At 36.4% G+C, this 14,621-nt stretch overlaps 1 protein-coding gene across 24 annotated transcripts in view; it reads right to left on the bottom strand.

Annotated features, from left to right (window-relative positions):
• Positions 1-2,640: 2,640 nt before the first annotated feature.
• The window catches only part of TRIP12 (thyroid hormone receptor interactor 12), a 144,233-nt gene continuing 132,252 nt past the window's right edge, over positions 2,641-14,621 (bottom strand). For all 24 annotated transcript variants that reach the window (XM_076006012.1, XM_076006010.1, XM_020288152.2 and 21 more), the window contains 8 exons: positions 13,052-13,166; positions 12,587-12,741; positions 11,415-11,579; positions 7,454-7,618; positions 5,749-5,862; positions 4,003-4,097; positions 3,764-3,867; positions 2,641-3,180 (listed from right to left, as the gene is read on the bottom strand). In XM_076006012.1, coding sequence (XP_075862127.1) covers positions 2,984-3,180; positions 3,764-3,867; positions 4,003-4,097; positions 5,749-5,862; positions 7,454-7,618; positions 11,415-11,579; positions 12,587-12,741; positions 13,052-13,166 — 1,110 coding nt within the window. In that variant the 3' untranslated portion in view covers positions 2,641-2,983. The remainder of the gene's footprint in view (positions 3,181-3,763; positions 3,868-4,002; positions 4,098-5,748; positions 5,863-7,453; positions 7,619-11,414; positions 11,580-12,586; positions 12,742-13,051; positions 13,167-14,621) is intronic.

The following is a 14,621-nucleotide window of genomic DNA, read 5'->3' on the forward strand; positions in this document are numbered from 1 at the left end:
AGAGGGAAGATGACAAACTTACAATTTGCTTGCGATAATCCTTATTGTGGAAAATCAAGAGTTGGATCTAATTTCTTGAAGAAGTTGGTGCTTTGTCCTTTGTCCTTCTGGCCCATATGTATAATAGGATGCCTTAGGGAAGTCACTCCAGTACAGGAAGTGAATGGTCACATTTAGCCAGCTTTACCACTCCCTTCTGTATTATGTACCTAATTCAAACCCAAACAGGGACTTCAAGCATACTACCTTCTTTATATACTGCCATGATGAAAATTCTGTCACTACCAACACAGGGAACCAGAGACAAGCACAGGAAGAGAGAAATCTGCAATCCTTCTTACGAATGGCTGTGTGAAAGATTTCTGCTGGGTTTAGCTAAGGCATCTAAAACTCCCTCCATGTCTGTTCCCAATTAGTCTACCTAGAACTTAAGTTCACTTCTTAGAGTTGGGGATAGGGAGAGCAGATTACATTTAACCACCTCTTCCTTCTTAAAGTAGAATAATTAAAACTAGTTAAAAATGTGTTTTCATATACAAAGCAGATCAAATCAGTAACTGTCTAAATCACACAAATTTGGTGTTAGCTGTGACTAACATCTGACTCCATCTCAGCAAGAATTAAAGGACAACAAAATCTCAGTTGCTACCCAACTGTCTACATGTTGTAAAGCATACTAGGAAATTAGTGCTTCTTGATAGGATTACTAAGCAAATAATTTTAAGGCATAACTGGAGTAACCGCAAATGAAGTATGTTCTTTTTCCCTATGAGGCAATAATTAAGTCCTCTGCCAAGAGAGATTGCTTTAAAATGGGAAGAGTTTTCCTGCTCCAAATTAACCAAAGGTCCTACATATTTAAGGAGTAAGCTAAAGGCTGAAGCTTTTAAACAGATAACTACTGACTTTGAAATGCTCAGACTCCAGAGTTTGAGTCAAAACCATCTTATGTACTCATTCGATGCTGGAATCAATGAGGCCAAATCTGCCAGGGCCACAACATGGATAAAATGTCAAATACAGATATTTTAATACGTTAACATTTTGTTTATACATGTCTAAATTTTAACAAACCCTTTAAAAAATGAGGAACAAAATGCTGTGTTCACACAAAAATCATTGTGCTTAGTTTGTTTGTAAAAGATATCAGAACAGTTGAAAACCAATTGGTTGAGTCTTTAACTTCACTTGAAGCTGCTTAGCTCCTATTCTGTTAGTGGTGAAACTGCAGAAATGCAACTCCTTTCTTGGATTTCAGGATAAAGCTGCTCACTTGTCAAGCTCACTTGTAAAGCTGAAAGAACAGGGATAGAGTCCCCCACCCGCCAACTCCTCTGACAGTTCCCTCCCACTTAACAGGGTTATTGTCCAAGTTAACTGTTAGGAAGGGATGTTTCCATGTAAGGCCATGTTAAGTGCGAAATGACAAAGCAATCTAAGTAAAACAAGCCATTAGGTTTCTTTTGAGTGGTGGGATGGGGAAAGGGCTACCATGTCAATTAAGACTTTGGAACAGTCAGTAAAACAAAATTGATTTCTCAAAGTTCAATAAAAAAAGAGAGTTCATCTCTCATTTTCAAAGAGATGAATTATGAAAAATTCTTACAAGTTATAGAACAGGCTTAATTTTGAACCTTAGGGAGTAATCTCCCATTTTCTCTTCACATTTCATGTTCTTCAAGTTGCTATTATAAAATGTAATTAAAATAGCAACAACGGCCATGACCCGAATCATGGAGATGTGATGATTTACTTGCATTGAAATATGTCTATACAATTGAAATGTATGCGTACAGCACAGAACTATAAACAAAAAGGTGAAGCAAACTTTATTTATTTTCAGGTGAAAACATTAACCTGATGGATTATTGCAGATTTGAGAAATCAGCACATAAAACAACTGGACAGCATTGCTTACAGGTGCTTTTTATCTGTGTCGAGACAAAGGCTGAACTGTTTGTCCCAAGTCAGCTCTAGGAGAAGGGGAAGAGGAGAGTAGAATAAAGAAAGACGACTCTGAACAAAAACTTAAGAACAAGGGAGAAAAAAATTTTTACTAACAAGGAATGAAAACTGCTTTGTTTAAAACTTTACATCAATTTAAAATGCTCTGGCCACAGACTAGGTACTGGCCAGCCCAAGCTGTAGATTTTTTAAGCTACATAAAAGAAATGAATGAGCTTTCCTTGCCTTCATTCCAGAGGCTGTTGCTGCTGGAATTGCCATGTAAACAAGTCCTAGTGTGTCACCTGGTAAAAAGCCAATAATATCCTACATTAAAACTAACCTATAAGAAAAGTCTACCTAGTTACAAAGCCTGAATTATATTGACAATATATTTCAATCCAATGAATTTTAAATTATATCTTTGAGAGAAATGGGACAAGAGCCTATGGCTAATGAAAATGTAACAACTGTGAATGTTGTATACAAAAAAAAAAAAAAAAAAAAACCTGAACTGCAGACAATAATGAATGAGGGAGAGCAAACCAGAGGGAAGTGAAAAGCACATAGAGCTAGTACTAAACTATATTTGTCAAATACATGTGAGCTTTAATCTCTGTACTTATGTACAACAAGAATTGTCTTTGGAGGAAACAAAACTGCAGACTTAGCTAGATGGATACACACAGCCCAGAATTAAACTGCACAGCGACATTTATTGTTCCAGCCTGGAAAAACATCCCTTTTTTAAATTTCACACAGCAAAGCAAGTTAAAAACTTCACTCATCAAATAAATGATAATTTAAACAAGAACTTGCTAAAGAAACCTCATCACAACAATGTTTTAGGGCCTGATCACTTTAAGTCCATGGGGCCATTAATGAATATCAACCAAGTGTCTCTTTTATAATCTGCAAGCCGTTTTTCCTACAACAAGAAGGCGTAACATGTTTCCTTGACTCAGGTGATACATTTAGAAAAGAAATCATGATTTGTTTCTTTTGCTGTAACAGGCAGACACTGCATTTCTTGTTGTGATCAGGAAAGATGGAACGATTGCTGCCCTTCTCTTGCTGCTATCAACAGTTTTTCACGCATTATCTCGATGCTTGAATAGTCCGGCAACTTAAGATAGTTTACACAAGTCATTACGGAGGGCAAGAAGTCATCTGGGTTTTCTGTTGATTCAAACGTCTTCCGGACAATTGTCAAAGGTGGATTCAGACTCCGGAATCCTGATTAGGAGGAAAAAAAGAAAGATGAAGGAATTTAGCAATTTTTTTTTAAAAAAATGCTACTACTAAAAATGCTTTGCTATGCAGTATTATCACATACACAAGATATTCTTCTTTCTTCCAACTACACGTTCAATGTACATCCAGTTAAGTATGAAACCAGCCTGTAAAATTCTATTTATCATAAAAATTATTGTATCATTATAATATGAAGGAAATGACTGACTTTTAAAAACAGAGTTAGAATTCAACTTATATTAGGACTCATTTCTGAAAAACCAGATTTTAGAATCCATTCTCATCTAAATCAACTAAGAGTTTATAATGTACAAACATCCTAGAATTTTATCTAACGAGCATTACTTATGCAATGGCAAGCCTATTCCAGTATGTTTAAGATAATCCTTATGAATTTCCCTGCCAATGGTCTTCTTAACAGACTGCAACACAAATGGAAAATTTAGAAACATCATGACATAGGAATAACTAAGAGGCACTGCAAGTCAAATAAAGAACATCCTGCTATTAGTAGTGAAGTATCTCTCTCTCTCACACAGAATAAATTATGAAGCAGAATACCCACCTCCGACAGGCAATCTTGGGCTACCAGTCACAAACTGGAGAAATAACCTCTGCTGCTCATTATCAAAACTACTGAGAATCTCAAACAAGAACTTCACAGCCCGACTACAGCAGAAATAAAATATACCAAAATTAGTTCATCATGTTAAAACAGAGATTAAACCTATATTTCCTACCCCCCAATATTTTCATGTAAATACTTGAATATCAATTTAGAAATTGGCAGATTCCAGTATTTACCTGTCATGAGTATAACCGTGATCAGGCCTACAGCATTCCATCAATGTCTTTGCATCCCAAGTGTCTGCTTTACTGCCACACAGGAGCTGATCCAGCTGCAAGTTTAAATAAGGATATAGAATTACTAAGGAAACATCTTCCCTACCTGAGTGAAAATCAAGAACCACGTGTACCAAATGAGAGTGTCAGTTTCAGTACTGAAACCTTCTGCTTGAGATCTCCTTACAAAATGTACTCTTCTAACACAGAGATGCCATTTCCCTTTCAGTTGCATACTAGTAGGTATACTGCCCGTTTATAGGAACTGGGATCTGGAGAAGCCGTTAATCTCAAACAAAATACACCTGATACAGACCCTTGATTTCGGTCTTCCAAACTCTTCTCATTACTTTAGAGGCTTTAAATAATCTACTTCTAATCTGGGAGATTTTTATAAATCTTGGCTTTCAGAAACAAAAGGGTAAATAATAACAGAAGCAAAGAGCTGGACAGAGAAATGAAAGAAAGCTGAACTAAGACATTAAAAAAAGGGTACATCTTTACACTTTGTAAAGAAAGGCACATCTATGCCATACGGTTTTTTGTATGGGACCAAAACAGACATTATAAAACAAATACTGGAAAAAAAAAAATCAAGAAATGCTTTTGTGTCCTTAGAAAATGTAAGGTCAGTTCAAATTAAACCATTTTTCCCCCTCCTTTTAATTGCTCAATTGTGGAAGACTACTTTTGAGAAAATCCAGTTCAGGGCAAATGAAATTTAGTTATCTACTAGGTATCACTTACTGCCCAGTACCTTATATATGTTTAATTTGCACTACCCTGTCAGATGGGGTTATTCCAATTATAGATAAAATAGTCCCATTAGATACAGTAACTTGGGTAAGATCATACATCTAAGTGGTTAGGACCGGGATTCAATTCTAGAGGCAACACTCGCTGCTTTCAATTCCAGGTGACACGTAGTGCCTAAAAGAACCAGGCATATCAGATGCTTGAATAAGCAGCAAATCAATGTGGACATAAAAACAATTAAGATTAAAATGCTAAGTCATTCAAAGATTTCCAGATTCAGTCAGTAATGAATGTGTACTCTGAAACTAGTATTCAAAAAAATAAAGCTTCCAAATTGGGGGAACCTAACACATTCTATGGCCTTTCTATGACATCTCATTACTAGTGAATAGTTCTTTGGGATTGTTAAGCTTCAAAGTAAAAATGGCTGGAGAGAACCATGCAAAGAAATCCAATTTTTTTCATTCTCAGAAGTATTCTCTGTTTTCTGGCAATTACATAATTTGCCAGCACTTCCTTAAAGCTTCAAGGACTAATTTTGATGATGAAACAATGCCTTATCTAATCCAGGATGTTTACTTTTCATTGCCATAGACCCATGGTTCTCCCTGCAGCCAAAGTAGTACAGAAATATGCAGAGCACACCACACACAGCACAAGTCCCATTCTCCACTGAGACAATATCCCACGTGGCATCCAGGGTCTCAGCTGACAAAGATGCTATGCTGATTGGGTCACATGTTCCCTAAGAGAGAAGACCTATTTTAATATTCTTCCTTGCTCAGGAACAGTCCTTGTCTTTCCCATACACGCATGCCCTGCTTATAACCCCCACTTTTTGTTTTTATGCAATGATGGGGTCTGTGACTAGACAGTAAAGAAATACTCCACTGAGATAATTATAGGTACAGAACTAGAAATGACTGTTTCTTTTAGACATAAGCTACTCACTTCCTCCGGGTAGAAGTACTGAAGATGACTGAGTGGGAAGACTGATTCAAATCCATCTCTGAACGAATCAAATTGCCTAGAAACGCCTTCATTTAGTGCCCAGAATATAACCAGCTGCAAAAACAAAGGTTTTTAAAAAAATTGTCACACGATTTCAAATCTCTTTTTTAACATGTGACAAAAGTACAGAGAAACACTCTTGTGGATCACTTTATAAAGAACAAATTATTAAAAGTCTTTAAAATATCTCCTAGAAAACTGCATTAGTAAAAGGTCAGTGAGGTCAATTTCTAATTTGGGGCTTGGCCAATAAGAAAATGTAAAAAATTTTGACATATGCATTTATACTGTTTTAAAAATTCATTTGTGTAAAACTCCTACAGCACAGAGTATATTACCTTACCAGATTAGAAGCAAATGAAAATTTCCCAGAGGATAGAACGTTATTGAGAATCACAGATAATGTTTCAAGATTCACAATTAGCAATTGTTAAGGGTTTTTAATTTTTAATGTGGAATATTTAGTTCTAAATCCTGTTAAGCTCTTAGGACCCAACCTTTCGGCAGTTTGTGCCTCCTGCTACAATCAGGCAAAGCCTAGAAATGCAGTCTCACAAAATTAAAGGCTAAGAGAAAGCTACTCTTTCTGGTCCAACATTATCTAGTCACTAATGACTTTTGGCTAACCCTCTGGGTACAGAAACAGAGAACATTTTCAGATAAAAATGAAAACATTAGTATTTTGTTGACAGAAAAACATAAGCATTATTACAAATTATTTTCAGAGAACCTTAATGTGGTCATTAACATTAATATGCTAGTAAACTGAAAGAATAGCTTTAACAAAGTCAGTAAAAGAAAGGGACGGTGTGAGAAGATAATCCTACTGAATACTCAAAGAAATTACTTTATGAATCACAGAACTGTTAGGTAACAGGAGATAACACATTATTTGTCTTCTGTCTCTCTCTTTAACCCAATGAAGAAATTGGAGCTGAAGTTTTCAGAGGCTCTGCCTACAGTCCTACAACAAGTTAGTGGAAAACTCAAGACCAGGTGTAGGTGGATATTCTGACTTAAATCCAATGTTCTTTCCTCCCAGTGTCAGGAATAAACCAAACAAACTTTTCAAACACTGGTAATAAAGATCTATACAGGTTATAATTTACAATATAATTCACATTCAATAAAAAATTATTTTTCCTCAATTTAGCAAACATGGTCAAGGATCACAAATAAATATTAATAATTTGAAAGGCCTCAAACACTTGAGAGTGCACGCATGCACGCTGGAGGCAATTCTGGCCAGTAGGCTGGCTTGAAGGAAAGGCAGAGACACACTTTAGTGAGAACACAAGTGATGGTTTCTTTTCACTCATTTTTCCTGAAACTGAGAAAATGTTGTGTAATTAGATAGTGTTCAAACTTGAGGGTGGATAATTCAAGGTTATATAAGACATCATGAAATATCTGGTATGTTCTCTCCAGAGCAAACACAGCTAAGGCCTGACAAGGGGACCTTCATGCAGTGGTCCTAGGCACATGGAAGGTCTGAAGCCACAGTTTGTGCAGGCAGAAGCTAAATGACACCTGCCTTTGCTTCACTAGGTAAGCTCCCTTCCCTTTCCCTCAGAGGAGTTAAAACAGGCACAGTCCTACATCCTCACAGCTGGCCTGCCCCCCAAAAAGACATGTAGCTACATACTCTTAGATACTCCTCTAAATTGTAGATAGTGACTGGTATATCCTTCCCTCCTTTCTTCAGTTCGATGTTGGGAAACCCTGGCAGAGTGAAATCCAGTCCCAGATCTTCAACTGAGCAGCCATTCATAGTCAGAGTTTCCAATGCATATTGTAGGCTCTCTTTGGTCTAAAACAGAACAAAAAAGGGAGTAGTGAGAGAAGGGTATCAAGCACAATTATTCAGTTTCTTTGTTTATTAGGATATCTTTTGTTTTTATAAAGTTGGTATGTTTCTTTAACTCTTAGCTTTATTTCTATAGAAGAGAAGAAGATCTCGAGTGTAACTCCATTATGAGCTGTTACAGCTCAATGTAAAGCACACCCAAATCAAATTTCACGGAAAGTGCATAATAGTTTGCCTAACAGTTAATTTTATGAGTGTAGACCCTAGAACCAGACGAACTTTTAATAAATTCTAGGCTAATCTTGGTGAATCCAATAATGTATAAGTGCATAGCAAGCCCAAACTGAGTAATATAGTTGGGAAATTATAAATACAAACAATATACTACCTAGTGATAATTAACTCTTTCCCCCACAAAGCTCAAGTCTAAAGAATACCCTGGAGATGCTTTCCTAAACTACTTCAGGTCTCTGAAGCATAAACAATTTGTATCCAAACAGTAAAACTGTGATGAAGAAAACATTCAGAAACTCTCAGAAAAGTCATATTCTAAAGACAAAAGTTATAAGCAGTCTTTATTACTTACTTTTTAAAATGCTTAATATTATGAAAGACCTACATAATCTTTTTTAAAATTAAGATCATCACATCAAACACCAACATACAAAAATGCAAATTCCACCTGAAAAACGAAGGCATCCAGTACAGGAAAAAAGGTAAATGGCTGTCTGGATTAGAGATGCTTCTGTATATGAAATTCTTCTAGGCTAAGGAGCAGTTATGATACAGAAAAATAGTCATTTATTTATTTATTTATTTATTTATTTATTTTTTTTTTTTTGCAATCACACAAGAGGAGGTTTATTTTCTGGCTAGCCAGGGTCCAAGCCCCAGAGCACCAACGCAGTGGCCACTCTCACAGGCAAGGACCAAAAATAGTCATTTAAACTAGAAAAACTTGATTAATAAATTAGTCATTTTTAAAAGAGAAAACTGAAAGATGTTTAGGATTCCAGATAATTCACAATATCAAGGAAGTGGCAGATGATTTAAGATTAAGGTAAAATATAGTCATTGAGGATTTATGTCCATTTTTAACTTCTCTGCAAAAACTCACATTTAAGCCTCTTTGCATTTTAGGTGCATTATTTGAAGACCCTCAGAGGAAGGCATTTCATTTTACATTTGAAATTTTCTTCAGCAGAAAGATTTAAAAAGTTATTTTAATGTTCCCCCACTGGAAAGCTCTCACAGCTGTCTTTATACCTTGTGTCACAGATCAAGGTCATCTCCACTATGCTAATGGAAAGTCTCTTCTCCCATAGCTCCTGAGGAAATATCTTATTTGTAAAGATGTGCATTACAAAGTGTTGCCATTAGACAGGAATCTAGAATATACAAAATGCCCTAGAGATACTTAAAAGGAATTTACTGTTTCTCTAGATCTTACATGTTAAATTGAAAGTGAAGCTTTAGTACATTTTTTATGTTTCATTTGAGAGTTTAAACGACCTAAGTAAAATCTGAGCCTGCACAACCTCTTCCATCTGTACACTTTATTGAATAATGGGATGGGATGTTTTAGAATGCCACCATTTCTCATGCTCTTGTTGAAAGCTGGTTAATATAGTAAATCAATTTCTGGAATGGGGATTTTGTGCTGTGCATTTTATAATTATAGACTGACAACATCAGGAATAATAAAGGAGAGAAGACCTAATTTCAAAAGAGAACTACTAATAAAGAGAACTGTAGCAGCATACTGCATGTGAGAAGTATATATAAAAGAGGTGTCATAATGTATAAGAGTGTGGGCTTTAGAGCAGAAGCCTGGGTTGAATTCTAGCTGTCCTATGTTCTAGATGTGTGATCCTAGGCAAGTTACTCAATCTGTCTTGGTTTTCTCATCTATAAAATAGGGATAACAACAATACCTAAACCTCACAGGTTTGTTGTTAGGAGTAAATGAATTAATATATGTAAGGCATTTGAAACAGTACCATGAATTTTACTTTCTCTTTTTCCTTCTCCATTTTTTTGTTTTGCCATCATTGATCTAAAAGATAATCCAAATAATACTGTAGTAGCTTAAAACTTACAAAAGTTAGCAAATGTAAACACCTAAGTGGTTCTAAAATCCGAAGATGAAAGATTTTGCATAGAAAAGATGGGAGTTGGCCTCTTTACATGCTAATTACTCTTAAAAAACAAACTGATTTTTCCAAGAAGCATCAGTTAATAAAATAATATTAAAGAGATTAAAATGAATTTCCTTGCAAATTATCATCTCACTGATAAAAAAGCACGCTAAAACCCCCACCCTTTACTGAATGCACCTCTCGACCTCATCAGGAGATATTACACTCCCCTCCTCACTAAAGAAATCTCAATTCACTACTCCTACTTTACATGATTTACAAAATGAGAACTGATTTAACATTGGTCCATGTTACCTGCCCAAATAGAAGCTATCTCGGTCTGTGCCACAAAAAGTACAACTTTTCTTCTAATACCAGAAAGGAAACCACTACTCATCTCATATCGAGTCAAATGATTTCTTATCTATTGTTAATATATACATAAAAAATATACAATAATGATAGAAAATTTGAGCTTTTCTCTGAGATTTAACAGAGAAAGCACAACATGTGTTACCAAGAAATAGCGGGCCGGGCGTGGTGGCTCACGCCTGTAATCCTAGCACTCTGGGAGGCTGAGGCGGGTGGATTGCTCAAGGTCAGGAGTTCAAAACCAGCCTGAGCAAGAGCGAGACCCCGTCTCTACTATAAATAGAAAGAAATTAACTGGCCAACTAATACATATATAGAAAAAATTAGCCGGGCATGGTGGCACATGCCTGTAGTCCCAGCTACTCGGGAGGCTGAGGCAGGAGGATTACTTGAGCCCAGGAGTTTGAGGTTGCTGTGAGCTAGGCCGACTCCACGGCACTCACTATAACCTGGGCAACAAGTGAGACTGTCTCAAAAAAAAAAAAAAAAAAAAAGAAATAGCGGACACCAGCTTTGACCTTTACAAATATCTTCTTAACATCTCTCTAGAAATAAGTAACTGTTCCAAAATTAAGTCACTTTTCCTGAAAATAGATCTGTTCTCAGAATAGCTTTATTAATCCAAATGCTTACTAAAAGAATTCAGTATGCTATAATATCTTCCCAGATATATAATATCCACCTAAAATCTAACAAACAAGACTTCTTATTTATGGTTTGATTTAGAAGTGTATTTTATTTGCTAATCAAGATGTTTATTCATCACTTGCTGTCTGTATGGGTCATTTGACCCACTGTGAAATCACATGTTTTAGTTAGTATAATAAAAACTCTTCTACAAAATAATATTAATATAAAATAACAACTGGGTCAAATACAAACCATTTAATAAAGTCACAATTTTCTAAAATAAAGAACACATCCACTGGGCATGGTGGCTCACGCCTGTAATTCATGGTGGCTCACTCTGGGAGGCTGAGGCGGGAGGATCTCTCAACATTAGGAGTTCAAAACCACCCTGAGAAAGAATGAGACCCCGACTCTACTATAAATAGAAAGAAATTAATTGGCCAACTAATATATATAGAAAAAATAAGCCGGGCATGGTGGCACATGCCTGTAGTCCCAGCTACTTGGGAGGCTGAGGCAGGAGGATTGCTTGAGCCCAGGAGATTCAGGTTGCTGTGAGCTAGGCTGAAGCCACCGCGCTCTGGCCCAGGGCAACAGAATGAGACTCTGTCTCAAAAAAAAAAGAACAAATCCACTTAATTGTTATCTTCTAAGCCTACCTGGGATTTATCTTGTTCAAGTCTTTTCTTCTGTCTGACAATGTCTTCTAGGTGATACACTGATCTGGCTACAACCGGGTCGATATCAAATAAATCATGTGATGTCAATGAAGTTTCCTGCCGCAGCATCCACTTGTAGAAGGGTAAGCCAAGGGGAAGGTCCACCTGAAAGGGAAAATGCAAAATATTTTAACTGTCACTCTAAAATTACCTCAATTCTCTGACATTTCAAGAGGTAATTTAAATAGGTGAAGTAATCCCCAAGAAAGAAAATAACATATTTTGTAACTGTTTCTTCCCCTACATGAAATGTATTGGCTCAATATGGGACCCTGATCACTATGGAAAGCTTATAATAGTGAAGAATCCTATTTAAATACCAACACTAAAAAGAATTTTTCAGTGGTGGATATATTCTCTATAACACATTTTATATCAGGGCCTCTGAAACACCAAGAAGTACTTGAGGCATTTTACTCTATTTTGGAGGAAGTAAACCCAATTCCACAGTAGCCTGTATTATTGAATATTCTGAAGCAAGAAACATTTAAAAAAATAACTAACATTTAAAATAGAAAATTAACGAAACTTCTAAAATAACTGATAAATTGCCTACTTTTCAGTTAAAGTGAAATTTTAAGCTTGTAAATTTGGCCTTAGATAAAAATGTCTTAAACATACTGACAAAGTACCTCAGAAAATAGGAGAAGAGGAAAGAAGAAAAATCCGGAAATACTCAATCCCCTATGAATACTGATTACTTAGGTTCTTTTCATAACAGCACTTTAACAGAAATTTAATGAAGTTTAGCTACATACTCATACTTTCCTACTCAGTTAAAAAGGTAATGTCAAACACTTTAAAAAATAAAATTAATACCACCCTTAATACTGCCTGATTCTCTGAACTCTTGCTACTCAAGGAGTGGTCTACAAACTAGCAGCTGGGTATCCCTGGAATCTAGTATTAAAAACTTGGAATCTTTGGTAAAGGACAGCCTCACCCCTGTCCTACTGAATCAGAATTGGCATTTTATACAAAATGCCCAAATAATTCATATGCATGTTAAAGTTAAGCACTGCTCTAAAATACAGCATTAAAGTGCAAGGGACTGATGTACTTTCACAGATTATACAACAAAATTGTAGAAAAGCAAACCATCTTAAACGTACCAATCTGAAATCCATGATAGCCTTGGCCATTAATTTCCCTAAGAAGCGAAACTTCATCTTAACCTTTGCGATATGAGCTGGCTTAGCTGTCCTACCAAAGGGAAGCGCAAACAGGCCCTGGAGGTTTTGAATATACTTGGTCCCTTCTTGGTTTCCTGTAAAATAAGCAGTTCACCAATCTTTAGATGGTATTTCTAAAAACAAAATAAAACAAAACCAAACCTGGGCACTAAGAATATTTAAGAAATTCAGTATTCTGAAAATTAGAGAGCAGGTCACCAAATGAAGTCCTCCAGAGCTGGAAGGGCCTCCCCTTTTGATAAATGAGTAATCAGAGGCTAAAAGAAATGAAGGTCAGAAAGCATGGTCCTCCATTAGAAATTAAACATATTTAATGAATGATAAAAGTCTGTTACCTGATCCGAATAACACCAATTGACGGACTAACTCACAGATTAACATTACCTTTTGGATTGCTAAGAGTTATTTCTTCACCTCTCCAGAGACCCAAGTCAGCTCTCTGTAGTTCCTGAGATACAAGTGCATAAAACTCCAGTGTAGGCCCAAGACCTGTACCAACCTACAGAAGAACACAAGTAGAACAATTTAAAATTTTAGAAATTGTGGTGCCTTTTTGCCTGCTAACCTCTTGGCAATGTGGACAATAACAGGAACAGTTCACCAGGATGCTTTTGAAATCATTTTCCCAAATGCCCTGATTGGATTTATTCATTCGATCCTGATCACCTGGAATAAGAACTTAGCAACCCTTTATTATTTCCTATGGCATCCTATGGTGCCAACATTTTAATTGTATGGTTTAAACTTGTACACTGATAAGATTACTGTTTTGGCTATATACATCTTTGTCTCCATATGGATCCCTGTCCTCTTTTTCTCTTCAGTGAACTGTTACCCCAAACCAGTGCAAATGTCACCTTCCCAGGAGAAGCTTCCCTATCTGCCCAAATAGTTAATTTGCTTCCTTTTTCTTAGGACTTATAATACATTTCAGCTATTTAAGTACTTATTACATTACTTAACCACAATTTCATTATCTACTTGTATAATTCACAAGAGGATAACTATTTTAGTTACCTTGTGTCCACTATAGTGCCTGGCAGACCGAAGCCATTTAACAGAGGTCTGTTGAGTAAAATGTAAGTAAGGGAAGGTCTGAATCCACACCAGAACCCACGGGGCTAATAGCCTCACACAGGATACCAATGCTTCTCAAGCCCCATGGTGCACTGGAATCCCCAAGAGCGTTATCAACATGCACACGCGGAGTGGCCATGTCCTGAAGAGTATGACCTGGTAGGTCTACTTTACAGCCTGGGCACTGGTATTATTAAACAAGCTCGAAAGGTGACTGTGGAGAACCACTCCTCCATGAGATGTGTGATATGAACCACCCACGGGATGGTGTTCAGAGTCTAGGCAATGCTTCATGCCCTACCAGCTCAGACCATGGCTAATTCATATTATAGTTAACAGGCTAAATCTAATGGTAATCCTGTCAAGAAAGCTATATTTATATTAATAAATTTCTTGTAAATAAAAGGACATTATTTTGCCATTTTAACAATTACCTTAAAAAATGACCCATTTAGCTTAAAAGATTAGATGTAGTACACCAAATGTTTAACTCTGACTTTCAAAACAGAGATTTGCTTAGACCTGGTGGCATTTTCTTGATTAACCCCCATCTTTCTATTAGAATTCCACATGAGGAGACAGAATCACTATTCATCCCAAAACGAATGTTCCAACGAAAACCTTAGAACCATCCTTGTCCCTTCTCTAATTTCCCACAATCCAAACCATCACACACTACCTTCAAAATATATCTAAACTGATTACTAACTTTACCCAGCCACCATCCTCTCTTAAAGACCACTACTGCTACATCCTCCTAGATGGTCTCTGTACTAGCTCCTCAACATCTTACATTCCATTCTCATGGTAGCAAGAGTGAACCTTATATTAATAAAACACAAGTTTGTGTCATTCCTTTGCAACCTCCAAAGGTTTC

Source organism: Microcebus murinus, chromosome 8, assembly GCF_040939455.1.
Source record: "Microcebus murinus isolate Inina chromosome 8, M.murinus_Inina_mat1.0, whole genome shotgun sequence".
Lineage (NCBI taxonomy): Eukaryota > Metazoa > Chordata > Mammalia > Primates > Cheirogaleidae > Microcebus > Microcebus murinus.